The 19,826-nt window shown below is 37.0% G+C and overlaps 1 protein-coding gene across 5 annotated transcripts in view; it reads left to right on the forward strand.

The window, feature by feature from the left end:
• The window catches only part of rapgef6 (Rap guanine nucleotide exchange factor 6), a 131,534-nt gene that overhangs the window by 13,048 nt on the left and 98,660 nt on the right, over nt 1-19,826 (forward strand). For all 5 annotated transcript variants that reach the window (XM_023342276.1, XM_023342278.1, XM_023342277.1 and 2 more), the window contains 3 exons: nt 12,676-12,746; nt 13,525-13,581; nt 17,022-17,105. In XM_023342276.1, coding sequence (XP_023198044.1) covers nt 12,676-12,746; nt 13,525-13,581; nt 17,022-17,105 — 212 coding nt within the window. The remainder of the gene's footprint in view (nt 1-12,675; nt 12,747-13,524; nt 13,582-17,021; nt 17,106-19,826) is intronic.

Consider the following 19,826-nt stretch of genomic DNA (forward strand, 5'->3'; position numbering starts at 1 on the left):
AAATAATTGATCAAACATGAATAATTTGGAGAGCTACCCGTTTTCTGAGGACAGGAAGATTATTTCCCGCCCATCTGCCTCAGAGAGCATCGACTCTCTCGTTACGTCCGTTTGACTCTGACTGGATGCCAGCTGTTCCCATTCAGCACGGTTCGGTCTGAAGCGCTGACAGAAGCGGTGTTGTGGGAGGCCTCTTGTTCAGCAGATCCCGTTGTGGAAACACTGAGTCACTGTCCACAACAGAACCCAAACCGCACGCCGCTGACCACCTCTGCTCTCATCTAACAGCTCTGATCTCACAACGACTCTTCATTTATGGGCAATTAACTTTCTATGACAGGGCTTTGATTTTTGGGATTACAACAACTACAGGTCTGTAGCGATGAACTGTCAAAGAAATTATTGTAATAAATATAATATTGTAATTTTGAGACCATTTTCAATAATATTAATGGGTTATTAATGCAGTCATACCCACTCAGTTTCTAAAAAAACATTTAAAATAGGAGCTTTAAAGCCTTTGAAATATCCAAAATAAACAACTCAAACAACAATAATTAAAATGGATTATGAAATCTCAGTAACTGAAATTGCATTTAAAAAAATCCTTCAGCTTAGAAAAGAAAACAGACAAAAGTGGAAGGTAGTGCAAACTAACTTATCAGTCAATCAAGTTTATTTGATTGATTATTATTATATTTGTAGATTTTTAAATGAAGACAAATTCAGATTGAATGCAGGAAAACAGTTCATCACTACAGTTTTAAGCTTTGACTAGACCTGTCACTAGGGATGCACGATATATCGACATCGTTATCGGCCGATATTGGTCACTTCTAAAGTATCGATAAATGAAACTGGGTCGATATGAACAACAGATATTTATTTTTATCTGTTTCTGGTTGTTTTGTTTTTTTTCAAAAGTGTCAAAATATAATTAACATTGGTAAATATCTGTTGTTGGCCATCACAGCGATATTAATATCGGATATCAATATCGACCCAAATTATTGTATCGGTGCATCCCTATACCTGTCATGATAATAATTTTCACATTGTAGTTTTGAGACCATTTTCATAAATCAATAAATCAAAGTTTAGCAATTTCAGCAAAAAGGCCTTTCAAAGTGATTTACATCATAAAAACATAAAAATACAAAGTCACACAACAGTCAACAACTGAAGTGTCATTTTGTCAAATGTCACCGTTACACATCAGATTGTTGATTAATGTTTCATTGATGATCCTTCAAAAGAAACTGAACAGGTGGGTTTTTGGTCTGGATTTAAAGGGAGTCAGTGTTTCAGCTGTTTTGCAGTTTTCTAGAAGTTTTTTCCAGATTTGTGGTGCTTAGACTCAGACTTATTTTATTGAGACTTAGACCTAAAACTACTTTGTATTGGGTGTCTAATGTTTGCAGTGTTTCTCAAAATGTCGACTTTTCAATAATATTAAAGAGGAGCAACAGTCCTGATGCTCATTTTAATCGATTTAATGCCAACATATTTTCAAGTTCTTACCCCATTTTAGTGTATTTTTTAGTCTTTTAGTTTTTTCTCTTGCCTGTCACATGAACTCCTCTCAGAGATTTGCTGATGTTTTTGAAGGTGGAATTGACTTTCAGTTTGATTGTAGAGAATGTGCATCGAGTGAAAACAAGCAGCATGTCGCATCGACTTGGACGGACAACATTCCTGTCTTAGAGACAAATACCAAAACCATTTCTCTTTCTGGGAATGAAGTCAGACCGGATGTCACCGTTTTGTTTTCGTGTAAAAAATCACCTTTAGAAAGTTGTTTTTGTTTCGTCTCTAAAAATAACTGATAAGAAAGAAGTCAAAACAATCAGAACTGTGTTTGTTCGCAGTTTTTCTTGCACATTCCACAACACTTTTGTGATTTCTTTAGGCTTGCAGTGCGTCTACTTTGTGCAACTTATTAATAACAGCGAGAGAAACTTAAATTACATTAATAACATAATGTTCAGACGTCCTGAAGGGAGCAGATATTTCAGTATGTTAAGGAAACAGGCACAAAAAATACTGAGAGCGATGAGATTGAGGTTGTGTATTTGTATTTACCATTAGACCATAATTTTTCCTTTTCATGTAAACGGCCTTGAGTCGACTTTTATTATGAATTGGTGCTATATAAATAAACTGAATTGAGTTTAGAAATATCATTTTATTTACATAAAAATCTAACTCAAAACTTATATTAAGATCTTTTTTTTTTTTAATTCCCAATAAAACTAGTTTTTTAAAAAATAATATTTTTTGCCCCATATTACAAAAGGTTTGGACACCCTTGTAAGATCTATAATTAATAAAGTCTCTGCATAGAAACATATTTTAGTATTCTGTTTCATTCATTTTAATTGGTTGTTTTAAAACCAAATACTTCCTTTAAAAAGATCATTATGAAATAAAATCAGTTTTTATTTCATTGTCTGTTTCTTAGGGGAGGGAGTCTGATTTTCAAAGTGTGGGAAAATTTTAAGTTGAAAGTCAGAGAAAGTGTTTCCCCTCTGTGGGCGAATCACTTAGTGACTGACCGAGTTACAGACGTTCTCTGTGGGCTTGTGTGTACACATCAGAAGCCACTCACCGGCAGGATTGTGTGTTTGGTGTGTCATGACATGGCAGCGTAAAGTTTGAATAAATTTGAATGGAAAATCTAGCACACTGTCAAGCTAAATCCCACTTGAAACCCTTCAAAGTACATTTGAATTCTGGCCACATGTTCTTGTGCTGGGCTGTTTTGTAATTATCCTGCTCAGACCAGAATGTTTTTAGTGAGATTAAAGTAAGTTTTTGTAGTGCAAAAATCAACAAAAACACAACATCATTTCTTTTTTGTCTAAATAGCTTGATGATAGATCAGAAGCGGAGCTGCTTGTCAGCGTAAGCTAAATGCTTTAATTAGCCTACAGTGGAGATCCGGAGCTGCAGCAGTTAGCTTACATTCGTCTTCATGTTTTCTGTTTGTGTTCTTGTCTGAACTTCCCAGTCCTCCCCATGTGGGCTGCAGAGCAGATCAGTGTTGTGTGTTTTGTGTCCAACCTGCTGCTTTGAACAGACCTCAAATATCTCTGGCTGCTGCCCCGGCCGTCACAAAATCCAGCAGAAACGGAGAAGACGTTTATTTTTTTATTTTTTGTACTTATTGGCAAAAGGGGCAGCATTGTGTGTTTTCCAGATGCATAGTGCTGCTTTATAGCATAATCAAATAACTGTGATAACTGCAGTTAATATAAATGTGTTTTATATATCAGATATATCTGAAAATATATTTTACTTTGTAATTAACGCCTTGAAATTGAGCTTCTGTCTCTTTAAAAACTCCTGCTCTTTCTGAAACTTCACAACTTGGTTCCTTTATTAACCCTTTAGCAACGTTTTCACCAGTGTTGCTCTTAGAAGTGGCCCCTGTAATGAGCTCATTAGCTCCACCAGGTGATTGCTAATTGCTGCTGGCTAGTCTGAAGGAGCTGAGTGGGGGAGAGCTGATCTGAGTGCTAGAAACTTCAAAACTGCAGGTCTGAGGAGGAGCTGTGGCCCGAAGGCGGAGCTAAGTCCAACCAGCCGTTTTGCACAGGTGAATGGTTGCCATGTTTGCGATGAGGGAATAATATTATAGAATGATGGGGAGCTAAAAAAAAGTAGAGTTTACATGATGCCCCTTTTAAGCAACATTCCCTGCTGCCATATTTCATGCAAAGCGAAAACAACCTGAGGCGGGAAAAAAATCAGATAAAACCAGCAGACTTAAAGGAACCCCCCTTTGTGCCGGATTCATTTCTGCAGAAAGAGCTGGAGCTTGGGTTTCATATAGCGTCAGAGTTTCCATTTCTGTGTGTGGTGGCGTTTTTGTGCGCATGTGTGTGGATATTTGGTTTGGCTGGTGAAAACATGGCAGCTGGTGTTGTGCTTTCTGAGCAAGGCTCGCTCCTCACCCTCTTTGTGTGCAAGTTCAGCAGTCATGAGCTGTTCTAATGAGACCTACAAACGCCAGTGCAGCTGTCCAAATGCAAACCTTTTTGATGCAAACCTCTTTTCTACTATTATGTAAGAAATTCCTTGAGCTCTACCTGCTTGGCTGGTGGCTCGACAGTCACGTACATGAAGTTTTTTTCTCCTTTCTGTCCTGACTTGCTCTCCTTCCTCCTCACCACCGCCAGCGCCACAACTGTCGTCACTGGGTCTTTTATGAACCCAGCTCCAAAGTTTTTATAGTGTGGGAAATCTCCAGGACTTTCTCTTTACACAATCTGTTTTTGGTGTTTCTGTTTGGGAAACTACTACTGCCGGCTCATGCTTGACGTGATTTGCACCAGATCCGTGTTTGTTTAATTCTGAACGAACCTTTGAGGATTTCTGCGCATGCTTACTGAATTGGATTTGCTGCTTGGAACAAAAAGGCTGTTTTTCCAGTAGAAAAGAGGAGAAGCCTAATTGCTCCAAGTCCTCTTGAAACTTCACAGTGATGCTGACAGCGATGAGGTTTTACAGCGCAGGAAAGCAACGAAGCAAGAAATTCTCAGTGGGTTTGTTTGTACAACGATCATGTCAAGAGTTAGACTGTAATTGGATGAAAGCTAATCTATTTGTTGTTAAACTTTGAGCTTTGGGAATACTAATGTAACATTTGGCCTCATGATTGTTATTGTGAGAGCTTGCTGTGCTTTGAAGTTTTAGTAAAACTTAGTTGGAAGTTCAATTATTGAACCAGCAATAGTGAAGAAAGAAAAACTAACAAACATCCTAAAACTTTGAACACCAAGAAAAATTATCCTTACAAAAGAAATGTCCTCCAACATATAACAGATGCTCTCCTTTTTTGACCTAAAGTTATTGCATTAAGTTCAATCATTCATATAAGTAATAAAATCAGGCAGAATAATTTTTCCAAATCTTTCAATAAAAAATTTCTGAAACTTTTAACAGAAACTGCAGGTGTGTGTCTGAGTCTGGTGAAGTTTGTATAAAACATGTTTATTTTTCATTCAGCGGGTAAAAAATACAGAAATTTACTGAAGTGAGAGAAGAAATACTGCGTAATAAAATGACTCAAGTACAAGCAAAAAGAACAGTGTAGTAAAAATACTCCTAAAAGTACATTTTTTCCAAAATAGTTACTCAAGTAAATGCAACTGGTTAGTATCCAACTCTGACCACAGGTTCTGGTTCGAGTACCAATAAACTGGTTCCCTCTCTGAGTGCTTTAGGATTACGTAGGTGTCGGATTAGCATCTGAAATGCCAAATACTTGTTTGAGTTCGCTGTCAGTCCGATGTTACGACGTTTCTGCAGAATGTGTTACTCATGCCTAAAGAAGCTGTGGTACCCAGAGCTGTGATTAGTCATAGTTTATCTCAAAGCGTTTTGTGCCTTTTCCCATCAGAATCCAGCACAGACAGACTTTAAAGCAAATAAAGGAACATTTAAGAGGAACACTGCAAACACATTACCAAGTAATATTGGTTTTATTTTTATCTATCTATTTTATTTTATTTTATCTATTGTCTAGTGTAAATATTCATGCACACTTGAAATAAAGCAAAACTACCTTACAAGGAACCTTTCAGCAAGAAACTGGAGTTTGATTTAAGTCAATATTTCCCTAATAATGGTGAAAAAGTTCCATTGTTTCACAAAGAGACCTGCTCAGTTACCTAGCAACCCCAGGTAAGCCCAGCCCGTTACCTAGCAACCCAGTTCTAGTTCCAGATCATTTCACTTATAATAAGACAATGGTACTTTTTCTTTAATATTAAGGAATTATTTACTGAAAACAGGCTCCTGATGGTTACTTTTCTTATTTCAAGAGTACTATGATATTTGAGCTACAAACTAGACCAAGATACTTGGTACGATTTTGTGTTTTTTGCAGTGAACATTGAAAAACTAAATTATTTACGTTAAAGAAATCATATTTTTTAATTACTCTGTGTTCATGTAACACCAGATCCTGTTCCCAAGCCAACAGTTCAGTAATAATATCAGTCATTCTAGTCTTTGTTCTGGTCTGTCATGTTTAGTTTTTGTTGGTTTTCTTTAGCTAATCTTCCTGTCTATATGCCTTTAACTTGCTTACTTCAGCTGCGGCTCTAAGTGCTGCTTCCACCCACCAGTTCGCTCAGATTTATGGCTCATTAGTGAGCACTCAGGCCTCTTTTGTTACCCACCTGCAGACGAGCTTTCATTTCTGTTTACTGTCTCTGTATGCTGCAGAAATCGAAATGAGATACTTTCAGTTCTCACATTCCAGGTAGAAACGAAAATAGCAGCTCTTCTGTTGTCTTATGTAGAAACCTTTATGTTGTCCTTCAGTTTAGCCTTTTTTCTAACGTGGAAGTCACTTTGATTGTTCATTAATGACCCTACATTAGTACTACGTTGATAAAATCAGCTGCTTTAGTACACTAAAGCAGCTTAGTTGCTGCCTTTTAAGGCTTTTACGCCGTATCCCAACTTGGTGTTGACTCAGACTCTTGGGAACCTGGCGGTCAATTTGATCTGAATGTTATGAAGACGGGATGTCAGCCAAGCTGTTTGTTCTTGCAGGTTGAAAGTCTCTGTTGTTGACGGACACGGCGGGCATACTGTGGGTGTGAGCGGCTGGCTCATTGTACGGTCCGTGAACAGGACCCGGGTCATTCCTCAAAGGAGAACATTTGTTTTCCCAACACAGCAAAAGGAATGCCTATTGTGTTACAAACATGGAGCAATTCCTTTAACTGAGAAGTTTAGATCAAGTTTTTAGTGACATGGGTCAAAATCGGCACCAAAAAAGTTTGAGTGTGAATTTTTGTCCCGCTCAACAATAAACAAAGCATGAAATATTTCATTTAGACAAATAAAATAGATTTCTTTTATAGGAAATGAGTGTGCAGTGGTGTCCAAACTTTTTGGCATGGTGGCTAAAAATGTCAAGTTGAAAGAACAAATATTCATTCAACTTGACATCGTTAAAAACAGTTACATTTTTTTCTATTTACCTGCTAAATTAACAAACTAAATAGACAATATTTTAATGAAATAAGCGAAACAGCAGGACGTATATAGACAGGATGTGTAAAGGTTAGATTTAAAACAAAAATGGTCATGCAGGTTTGCCAGAAAAAAAACCGCAGCAATTTCAAAACAATTTTTCCATCTTTTGAATTTTTTTTGTGTTTTTTTTTTGTTTGTTTTGTTTTTAGCAACAAGAACAGAATATGGCTTACTTTTGCTTTATTTTAAGTTTATTAAATAGGTGTGTCCAAAACTGCATTTTTGTCAAAGGATCTGAATGTTTTAGGCCCCTATTACTAATAAATTAATTTAAAAGCAAAAAACAACCACTTAAAAATCTAAATTGATTGAAGAAAACTGAAAAAATGTAGTTTGTTCTCAGCAAATAAAACATGATTTAGGTCACTCTTTATTTATATATTCTATCAACTAGATCCTAATTTTCTGATCCTAATTGAAATAAAAGTTTACATCTGCATTGACCACAAATGGCCCTCGGACCGCACTTTGGACCTCCCTGGTTTAGATTTACTCTTCTTTCTTCTTAAATTTATTTTCTTTTTTTTAAAAAGCAGCATATTGGAGCAAAAGCTTCACAGTGAATCTCTGCTGCGTGCTGCATGTCACAACATCAATATCCTGTCAGATTTAGAGGAACCTCTGGTGGGATAAAGCAGCATCACAAAATAAAGATTCAAACTTCTTCTGTGTGTCAGGGCTGCTGCACATGTGACATCTGTGGGTTGAATTGTTGCCGTCCTCCAGCAGGTGGCAGCAGCACTATGTGTGACTTACTCATCAGGAATGTAATGATCATTTCTCTGCATTGATATTATTTCTGATTACTATGGGTTTATTTACCCGTTCTGTTATTTAGATATTTGCTCAGTTGCCTTCAATCCTTCTGGTTCGGTGGACTCCAGTTGTTCATCTAGAGACTTTTATTTTTTGGCTTCTGAATTTTTATTTTACCTCATTGTTAGTGTTTATATTATCCATTTAGTTTAAAAGTCTTTACTTTTCTTATAGTATTACTCCTATTATTCTTGCTGTCATAAAAAACAATATAAATAAAGTTTACTTTGATATATTTCCACTGTAACAATGTGTGTGTCTGTCTGCAGTTATGATTGCATGTACAGAAAATGTTCTGGTTTTAATGGACTTTTATAAATAATGTTGAGCTTCATAAAAGCCCGGTAAACTCAGCCAAGTTTTCATCCTTTTTGCTATATATATTGATAATTAGATTGTTTATATTGATTTACTTTGTATTTTCACATCATTATTTATAAATTGTGTTTGCAGGCAGGCCTAATATATTTGTAGAAACAAATACATTTGAGCTGGAATAATTGTCTCGTTTCTCAACCTGGCATCTGTGTAAATGTTTATTTGTGAACATTGAATCATAACCACTGGCTTACTGCAAGTTTTGATGGCTGTTCTCATGTTACCCTCCCATCCTGGGGCAAACACTCGGAACAGATACCCCATCCTCTGACGTCCTGCGGCCCGATCATGACCTGCTTTAGGCGGATCAATGCATGCAATGGGGACAGTTGGTGTCCCTGGTGTCTCCGGTTGTAATCATTCTAGTAGAGGTTGTAATGCCCATCCTGTCCAGAGCTGGATAATCCTCTTGCCTCTGGGTAACATTTTGGGTGTTATCACTGACCTGGCTGCAGTAAACATCATGCACAGAGCTTTATTCTATTTTATTTAACCTTTATTTCGCCACAAAAATCCAATTGAGATTAAAACTAAAATCTACTTTGCAAGAGAATCCTTGCCAAGGCTGAAGTTACAGAAAGCGGCAAAAACAGAAAAAGTTAATTACCGTATTTCTGGAGTAGAAGACGCGCTTAAAATCCTCTAGTTTTATCAAAAGGCGACGGTGCGCCTTATATATTGTTCTGGAGTAAAACAGCGCCCTCTAGTGAATTAATTTGATTAATTCTGATTATGTTGGCTGACCTTGATGTGATTTTGTGTGGTAAACAACGCTCACGGTGCTCAGTCAAAATGTTTTAGTTACACTACATTACGGCTACCGTAGTCAGGAGCGTCACAGAGTAATACGGTCTGTGCTTGGACTGATGACTTATCTGACTGGTTTCTTTTGCTTAATGCACATTATAGTTCGGTGCGCTTATGAAAAAAGATTGAAAATAGACCATTCATTAACAGTGCACCTTGTAATCCAGTATTAGTGAGGAAAATATGGTAGATCGTTCCTCAGGTAAAACATTTACAGACAGTAAGAAGAACCTTAAAAGACAACAACCCCACCGGGTTCATGCATTTCTGCAACAGAAAACTGAAAAGGTTTCTTCAAAAGTTCAGTTCGGACACAACGAAGAGAGAATCCACTGGTGGACTTTCTCTATAAAAACCAACAAATATGAAGGATGAAGTCCTAGATTGGCCTTAGAAATAAAAATATACCAATGATGGAGTCTACGAGTGACCAAGGCCGTCCATCAAACCTTATAAATCTTAAAGCTCCATCTAATAATGACGTCTCAGAGAAGTATGCTTGCTTCAACCAGTCACTTTGTATCCTCCAAACATGAACAGGATCTGAAATAAAATCCCAATCAGAACTTTTGGTAAAACATGATGGTTGTTTTTTAATCAGGCGATGTATTAGAATACCTAACAGGCGGGGACTAGCTGGGGTGTGTGTGCCCGGCCCCCACACGCCCACCGCCTCAGGGCTGTGTGTCGTAGCATGAGCGCTCTGCAGCGCCGCAGGACTGCTTACTGCAGCAGATTGTTGAGCTCACTAACCCAGTTTATACAGATTTAAAGTCAATATGCTTTCGCTTTCTCACTGCTCTGATCTCTGCTCACCGCCTCTCTGCCGTTCTGTCAGTAACAGGAAGGAGGTTTTAAAAAATCAAAGTGGACCTGTCACTATAAACATTTCATGGTAAAATGAGACAAACTCATTAATTTTCATTTGTTTGAAAACTGAACTAAAACTGGTCTTCAGTTTGGTGCTTTGGTTTCAACCAGCCCTTGTTTGAAGAACAATTTTGCCTACAGAGACTTTATAATTCATTTTATTTGTTTCTGTTGCTTTGTTTGTTTATTTTTGGATATTTGAAATGTTTTCCAGTTCCAGTGTTTAAATGTTCACTAGAATTTAAATTTAATTGATCTTTGAGAATCTGTTTCTGCATTATTTTGCCATTATTACCACTATATTACTTGAATGATGTATCATCTTCAAACAAACTTATTCATTAGATTGTCTTTTCATTTTGTCTTTTCAAAAGTAATGATCTTTTAAATCTTACTTTATACTTCATCTAAATTGCTTTCTGGTGTTTCCATTGTATTTCATGCAATAAGAACATTAAATATTTGGACATGCAGTTAAGTATTTTCTTAAAAACAATCTAAAGTATCTAAATCTCCATCTTGTTGCTTTAAATGTCTTCATGTGAATTTAATCACTTAATTTTTACACTTGGTTCACATTTTGACTTGTATGTTGGGAGGTTACAGGTCCAGTATCGGTGCTGGGAGTTCAGTGAAGGAAAAAGGAGATTATGAAGAAGCCAGTTCAGTTTTATCATCTAACCAGTTAAACTTCAAACAGCTTGTAATGACTCAAGCAGCTGCTAGTTTCTGTATTTTTACACTGAATTGTTGTTGCATCAGACGGTTTCATGGGCCGTGTTGCAGCATGGTGTTAAAAACCTTTTGATGTCTAAAGTGTTGTAGCGTCAGATCGCACCGTCTGGATCTGATGGCAAATGAGAAATTCTTCCTTTTTTTTTTTTGCCGTGCTTTGAGCATCTTCAAGCTTGGATAACTGTCACAAAATCTTTCATGTCTCTCAAGTTTTCATTGCTGCTTCAACTGTTTTCTTTCTTTAAGATTTTCTACAGGGAAAAGAGTCAGATATTTTCTTTTTAAACCAATCTCTTCTCATTTTTGCGTTGTCTGTTCAGTCCACCTGTTTAAAATGAACGTCTTGCAGCCACAGTCTGATCTCACATATGAAGCTGTTCCTGCCACCCTCTGTTGTCCTCTAAATGTTTTGACAGCTGTCCCTGATAGGGCTCTATTTTAAGTCCATCAGTGGGTATATCACTGTGTGTGTGTGTGTGTGTGTGTGTGTGTGTGTGTGTGTGTGTGTGTGTGTGTGTGTGTGTGTGTGTGTGTGTGTGTGTGTGTGTGTGTGTGTGTGCCTGTCATGTGGTGCATAAGTGGTTTGGCTGTCTGTCTGCTTTGACGATGTCAACTTGATAGTCGGTGTTTGACTCAGGCCAAGTGGCGACTGTCAACTTAAAGCACTTGATGTGATTTATACAGTGCGGAGAAATTCCTCTCTCTGAAAAATGAGACTATATTTGAAAAGCTTTAGGTTATAATTAACAGGAAACAAGCAGACTGGCATTTAAAGAAGCACTAATTGGTGTATTTTATGTTAATTTTATTTGAGTTTGCGTGCGTTGCTTAGAAATGTGGATGGTATGTTCAAAGTGTGGCTCGGGGGCCATTTACGGCCCTCTGAAGGATTCTGTGTGGCCCCCTGACCTCAATTCTAGAATGGAGCAAAGTGTAGGCATTTTTCATCTTTTAGGGAAAGATGTTTTACAGATAAATGATTCTCAATAATTAACAATGTTTCTGCTTTTGTCTCAGCTTTAGAGAAACTAGAACCACGAACATCGACCCACTTTTACTCAAACGCAAATCATCTGCAGCTCAAATAAAAAAACAATCGGTTCCAAAAAGTTTGAAACTGTCTGACAGCAACACAGTTGTACAAAGCCTTTTTATGTTTTGCATCTACAATGATTCATAGATCCATTTTGTTGATTTACCAAAAATTGTAAAGAAAATGTTTTGTTTATTACTAAGCAGATAAAATTGAACAGGCAGAAAAAGTTTGTTTTAAAGGGGCAGTATTTCTCTTGTGACGACGTCCTGAAGGCAGAGTGTCAGAGTAGGAGCTTCTTAAAGAGACAGAGACCCTTTAAGTCAGGGGTCCCCAAACCTTCTCCTGTGAGGGCCACATAACTTGTCCCTTCTCTGATGGGGGGCCGGGGTCAGTTTGTAACAGAAAAAGTGTGACGATTGTAAGAGTGCTAAACATAAAAATGTATTGTTTTTCAGAAAGTACAATCAAATAACCTTTTCTGGATTCTTCAGAGAACAAAAGTCAGGAAATAACACTATTTATGAAATAAATAATAACCAAATAACACTGGGTTCTCCACATAAAAAAAAGGGTTAGGGTCAATTATATGCATGTATAAAATAGTTACTAACTAGTAGTTAATAATAAATAAAGTTCATTACTAACATTTATTTTATTGCAAAAGTCCAACTCATCAAATAAAAATGCACATATATGAAAATACTCTGGTATTGTTCAGGGGGCCGGACCAAATGTGGAGGCGGGCCGCATCTGGCCCGCGGGCCGTAGTTTGGGGACCACTGCTTTAAGTCATGTTTGATGTAGCATTTTTATAACAACTGAAGGTAAAATAATTACTGGATTGTGCTATAAAATGTGCCTTTGAAATATTTTTTGTGGTTCTGCAGTGATTTTAATTTAACTCATCCTTCATGGCAAAAAGTTTTGACACCCTCGCTCTTTTCCTAAAAATAGTTTTCTTCTCTTTGTGTTTCCAGGATCTACACATCATCTATTGCCACCTCTACCAAATGGACGTCCTCTCGCACCTCAGGGAACATCAGCTAAGGTACTGTTTTATTACTTTAACTTCATTTTTTTTCGTGTAATGTTGATTCAAATTATTGTTTTGCCTGATAAGAAGCAATATGTTATGGAAACATATACAGAAAATATTATTTTGCTTTGATTTTGATAATTCTGTATGTATAAAAAGTTAAGGCATAATAAGCAAATAATGCTTCCACCTACCCTTTTTGTGGAAGCCATTGACAGGAATGTTAATATTATTTCTCCACTTCTGTTTTAGTTTTTCTACTTTTTTCCGTTTAATTTTGTTTTGTCTTTTTCAGCCTTGAGTTTGTTTTTGACGCGTGCATGGAAAGGTTAAAATGGTGTTTTAGTCAAAAGTGACTTTGTTAAATCCACAAACACTAATATAATCCATTTATATGTGTAATTAAACCCATGTCTACAAAATGCAGCTGTGGATCAGAGTGGTTAAGGCCTTTCACTGATGCATTTGTCTGATGAGTTGCATGGACTTTGTGTCATACCGCTAAAGTTATGCATCATTCCAATCCTACTGTCTTCTATAGAAATTTAGCTTCGTTTCTGTACGTTTTGTTGGATAAATGTAAAAAAGCACTGCAGTTGAGACGGTAGTGCTGTGCACACAGAAGGTAAAAGCCATTCGTCTTCCTACACAAGCTGCCATGCAGTTAAGGCGTTCTCTTAGCTCGGTGCCTCCGGGGAAAACATGATGGATCTGTGATGGTTTTCATGAGCGAGAAATGTACTGATGGCTTCTGGGAGGAAAAGCTAACATGTTTGCGTGTGTCTCTCAGGTCGATGTGCACCTCCGCCAGGTATGAGAGACATGAGGCTAACCACTACCTGTTTCAGTAAGTACAAGCTCTCACAATAAATGAAACTGTTCCTGCTGCATTTGCTGCTTTTTATATTCCTTCGTCTTCTGCTCTGATTATTTATAACTTCCTTAAGAAGTACAGTCCCTCCTTTTAAATGACTTCACTGTTTCTCTAGTCCAGTGTTGTCCAGGTGAACACTGAGGTTTTTCTACTCTTCCTCCTCCTCCACTACTTCTTCTATGATGGAAATAGTTTGATATAATCCAGTTTTTATTGAAATCTCCAATCCTGCATAAGCTTGTCATGATAACACGTTTTGTCCCAGAAGTTATTACGATAAACAATAATGTCGTTTTGAGATAATTTTCTGGTAATATAATGGTAATGGCGTAATAATGCAAGAACACATTCTAAAAGTTAAATAAACTTTAAATTCTAACAAACATTTAAAACTAGAAGACATTTTAGATATCCAAACTTGAAACAACAAATAAAACTAGAACTGCAAGCAGTTAAAATGGGTTCCTCACCCGACCCAGCAGGTCCGGCTCGTTCCCACAGCAACACTTTCCAACGAGATCATTTTAAGTATTACCTTAATAATGTGTTTGGTGCGTTTGGCATGTTTACAACAACGCTCAGTGCTGTGATTTATTGGGTTTGTTTGAATGATCACTTTTCTTAAATCGATCAGGTGTGGAAACAAACATCTCCCACACAGCTGGGTCTTTTTACAACAATAATAAAAAAATAAAATAATACACACATTATTTTAAAAAGACCCAGCTATGTGTGGACTAGGCCTTCATTTTAGTATCATCTGACAAAAGCATATTCTTTCACAGCTTTCCTGTGCCTCCTTCTTGACTTGGATAATAGTGAACTAATATTAAATGATTAATACTTCCCCTATTGACAGATTCTGAGTCTTTTCTATGCTTTTTGAATAATCCTCTTCCTGCAATGTCCTGGCTTTTTGTGGGGGTGTCATTAAAAGCTTTGCATCATCAGAAGCAAATTTTGCATCATAAGCTTTTCAAAGTCAGACAGAACCGTGATTAATGACCAGCAGGATGGAGCGAGATAAGAAGCATGGCAGCAAGAGTTGGCAAAATGTGATAGGAGCCGGTATGAAATAAGAAGCTGCGAAGGAGTTTTATTCAAAATATGAGGAGAGGATGCAGAGGAGGAAAGAAAACAAGATGTGAATATGCTAAACAGGTAGAGGGAGGAAAGAATAGCTGTCAAGATGGAGGGAAGATGACAAATGAGCTGAGCGGAGGAATGAAGGCGTCTGAGATGTGGAGGGAATGAGAGCGACGTGGGGCGGACAGCAACAGATGAAAGGATGAGACCGAAGCTCCTCCTGCTGTTGATGCATTATCATCCTCACTAGAATCACATTAGACACTCCGTAGTTTAATTTACCATCAAATAAACACACACGCCCGCTCTCTCCTTTCCTGTGATATATACGCTCCCACGTCTCCACCGGCGGCAAGTCTTAAGTACCTTAACCCCGGCCAGAGCGCCTGCCATGTTCAATTACTCTTGAGCTGCACACACAAAAACAGCAATGAAGGCAATGAAAGTCTGTTCAATAAAGCTGCACTGATAGTTAATCGAGTTTCCCTCACTTAAATCCAACAAGTCGAGAAAACACAAATCTTTTATACCTTTTAGATGGGATTGCATAGGGAGCTTTGCTATCTTACAGAGCATGTGATGAAAGTAGAATTAAGAAATTAACTAATTAAATGGGTGCTTCTTGACATATACTGTACGTTTCTAATTGTAGAGCAATTAAAAATGAGTTTTCTAATATTTGATTTACACTAAATGAATTTGCTTTATGTAAAATATAATTGCCCTCTTTCACTAGATACCCCACAACTACTGGCAGACCTGTAGAATTAAGAAACCACCTAAAAGATCAGAAAAAGTAATTTATCATGTTTCAAACTAAAGAAATGTAAAAACCACCGGGAAACAAAGTCACAACAGCAAGACAGATGCTGTGAACGCCGGTAACTGGTGAACACCGTTCTGTCTTACACTGCAAAAACACAAATCTTACCCAGCTGTTTTGGTCTAGTTTAGTGCAAATATCTTAGTAAACTTGAAATAAGACAAAACTAACTTGGAAGTAGCTTTTCAGCAAGAAATATGAGCTTGTTTTAAGTAAATAATTACTTAATATTGCAGAAAAATAGTTACTTATAAGTTAGCTTTGTGTTATTTCAAGTGTAGTAAGATATTTGCACTAGAAATTAGACCCAAAATACTTACGATTTTGTGTTTTTACAGTGAATATAACTACACAAACATCAAGATGAGACATTTTTCCAGAACAAATTCAGTCAATTGGTGCGAAAAAAGCTGAACTTTCTGAAACGAAGAGCTGGACGATATGGCCATATGAAAATAAATATTTATTCAGATAAATTATTGTTTAGGGTTTTTTAAATATTTTAAATACTGCCAAACAGGTGGTGTTACATTTCCTGTTTTAGCCACACCATTGTTTTTTATTCTTATTAGTGAAATCTTGATAGATAGATAGATAGATAGATAGATAGATAGATAGATAGATAGATAGATAGCATTTATTGTCATTGAACAGAATTCAACGAAATTTCCATTCTTAAAATATTGCTGCTCAAGTCACCCAGCAGGTTGTTGCTAGGTAACCAAAGAGTGAGTCAGTTAGTTGATTCCTCCAGTCTTTCTCCCAGAATGCTTTGCGGTTCTGGATTTTAGTTCAGTGAATATTCTACATTATGAATATTGAATATTTGATCAGTTATTGATTTATTCTCCAGCCCTCCTGAAACGTCACATTTGGCATAAAACTACCACAGAATTGCAGAAGGAAATTCGTCTTTGCTGCTTTTGGACTTGGATTGATGGCTCTAAATGATGGAATCATGAAGTGGCCTAATCAAAGGCTGGAACTCAGTGTGATTGACACACAGTGCTAAATTATGATATTTAATTTCTTCTCTACTTTCAAATGCAAAAGCTGTTGCATATTTATTTTATGCTGCAGTTTGAGTCAATAATGTGTAGTGTTTTTAAATCTTGTCTCTTGTTTACATTTTTACAGATCTTCAGGAATATGGAAACATTTTGTATTTCCTGTTGTTGTGTAAAAGTGTCTGTCTGTCTGTCCCACATTCAAAGCCTGCTGACTTTAGAAATACCTGCAATGAATTCAGAGTGAACTTTTGTATTAATATTTCAACATTTTTAATATACACACAAAAAGCAGAATCTCAGCAGAACGCGGCTGAGGCCGAGCTGACACGCTGACGTTCAGAACGTTTCATCTTTTCTTTTTCCTTTTTTACAATAAATAGAAGCGTTTGTGTTTTAACAGTTAGCAAACTCCAGCAAATAACCGCAGTAAGCATGATGTGCAGTACATGATGAAAAATGTGCAGGAACCTCATGCATCTTTCTGTCTTTTCCAGTCCAGACACCCTCGCTACCTGTTGGTACATCCTGCTCTCTGGATCCGTCTTCGTCAAGGAGGACATGTACCTGGCTAGGTGCTGGTATGTGCACACACACACACACACACACACACACACACACACACACACACACACACACACACACACACACACACACACACACACACACACACACACACACACACACACACACACACACACACAAGGGTGAAAAACAGGAAAATAGCAGTATGATATTGTGGCACTGAGGTGTCATATAGTGAGAGAAGCAGGTTTTATCTGACATGACACATGAAGCTGCACTATCTTGACAGCTTGTCATGAGGCAGATGTTGGCGTGTGTGTGTGTGTGTGTTTGTGTGTGTGTGTGTGTGTGTTGCTGTGTGTGTGTGTGTGTGCTCATCTGTTGGATGATAAGAGAGTTGGCATGTCACAGAGCTATAAAGCATGAAAATGGTGCTTTTGCTGCTGCGTGAGGAAACATCTACACACGTTTGTCGTCTCATGTTGATGTTGGGCTGCAAAGAACAAATTTATTCTAACGTCCATCAAATGTCCAATCCAGAATCTGAAAGGGGTATTTTTAATTTCAGTCAGCTAAACTGGAAAATTCTAACAACTACATGGAGTTTTTGAAGCTTAGACCCGGAGCCATTTGTGGCTCATGATTTTGTGCAGCCCCCCAACTGCAGATGGATATTTTAAATTTGTAATCAGGTTAAAATTATTACCAAAATAATGTTATTACAAAGGAAAATGTGAGTATTTGTCTACACTAAGTATTTGTCTTTTGAACAAAAGGTCAAACCAAGACACTTTCTTTTTGTTTTCTGAGGTAAGTCAATACATTTCTGAGTTTTTTTTAGCCAAAATTTACTCTGCCTTTTTTATTGTTGTTCATATCTACAATGAAAACAAAGAGTAGTAAATTTCTGCCAAATTTAGAGAGTAATCTCTTTCTATAAAAAACAAGGAAATGTCTGATTCCAAAAGCCAAAATTTGTGAGACAAAATCATAGAAATGTCAAGATTAATGTTAGAATTTTTCAGGGTTTTTTGTAGAAAATCTCTGAGTTTGAAAAGTTGAAAATTTGCTAACAAAATCTAATTTCTGGATTAATCAGACATTTTCTACTAAAACTTGGAAATTTATTAATTTCAAATGGCAAAAAAATTCCTTTGAAACTCAGAAATTTCCACGTTTTTTTCTAGTAAAATTCTGAGATTTTAAGTACTTTATTTGCTTGATTTGCTTTATTTGCCAGGATTTTTTTTTTTTTTTTTTTACCCCTGACTACTTTTGAGTCAACAATTTTGGCCTCTGAGACAAAAAGTTTTTTACAGTTTGGCTTAAACCAAATTGTTAAACAGCAGTAAAGTAAATTTGTTAGCATGAAAGTCCAGTTGGGGTTAATTGTCGTGGAAAACTGCAAAACAATACTTATGAATTCGGAGAAACAAGCTGAGTGTTTCTGTAACAATAACAGAAGTAAAAGTTGATGTGTTATGCCTGCTTGAGCAGGTCAAGGTCGTTGTTGGTAGAGTATTAGGAGAGTTGACACTGCAGGCCTCAACATGTTTTGCCAAACTACACACTCCTTCCTTTCTTCCTTCCTTTCTTTTCTTTCTAATTTTGGGTTTGCTTCATCACACTGCCTGACTCAGACACTAACTGAGGAGTTCATGTCTATTTTGCCCTCCAAGTTTAATTTCACTGAAATTTTAAGTAGTGAAACAATCATCTAGCTAGAGATCCTCCATCTGTTTGGTGATTGATGGAATAATTACTAAACAATCAGATTTTTTTAACCTGTCTATTAAATAAATCAACTCAGAACTCAATGGGAAACTATTTTGGTCTGTTTCCTTTTGTTCTGTTCTTATAGCTGGACTGAAAAAGAAGCAATCAGTACCATAAACTAAGGAGACGGATACTCTGACAGTAAAAAACAGGCTGTGGTTTTTGGCCTGCTGTGTTGCTCCCATCAGAAAAGGAAAATATACTTTAGATAATCGTTTCTGGATGTCAGCAGAAGGTTCATCGCTTCTGCTGAAGTTTCTTGTTCTGTGATTATGATTCAGCTCATTTTATTCACACAATAAAAGAAGCTAGCTTTTTATTCAGAAGATGAATAAAGCCTATTTATGACTAACTGCATTGGTTTCACTGCAGTGTGAAGGGCGCTGAAACGGACCCGCCTGTTGCTTTTGTTTTCAGTAACAGTGCAGTGTTTCATCAGTCCTGGGTCAAATGATCGTTTGGTAGTTATGGCTAATTTATCGGCTAGCCACCAATCAGAAGCAGTTTAAAATCACTGAAACAATGCAGGCTTTGACGCCATCAGTTCCTCCATTTTGGTGGCACCAACCAACTTTGTCATTAATTAATTAAAAGATCGCAACATGGTTTCCATTTTGACTCAGTTTGCAGAACTAAGAAAAAAACTTTCTGGGTAAAGAATGAAACCTGATTGTTTTACCTTCTTTCACTCTTTACAGCAGGGGTGTCCAAAGTGCGGCACGGGGGCCATTTGTGGCCCTTGGACTGATTTTGTACCGAACTGCAGTTCAACAGATGCAGATGGAGATTTTTAATTTGTACAATAGAAAGTATTCGTCTTTTTATAGCCAAGTCTTAACAAAAGGTAACACCAAGTTTATCCAAAGACTTTCACTGAAAAGCCAACTTTGCTGAGCCCAGTTCAGCTTTTATTCTTTCTTAAATGTGGCTAAATATAGCAAGCATTTTAAAAGAAAGTGAACAAAAAATTTATATATATACATAAATATATATATATACAG

The sequence above is a fragment of the Xiphophorus maculatus genome, chromosome 11, assembly GCF_002775205.1.
Source record: "Xiphophorus maculatus strain JP 163 A chromosome 11, X_maculatus-5.0-male, whole genome shotgun sequence".
Taxonomy (NCBI): Eukaryota; Metazoa; Chordata; class Actinopteri; order Cyprinodontiformes; family Poeciliidae; genus Xiphophorus; species Xiphophorus maculatus.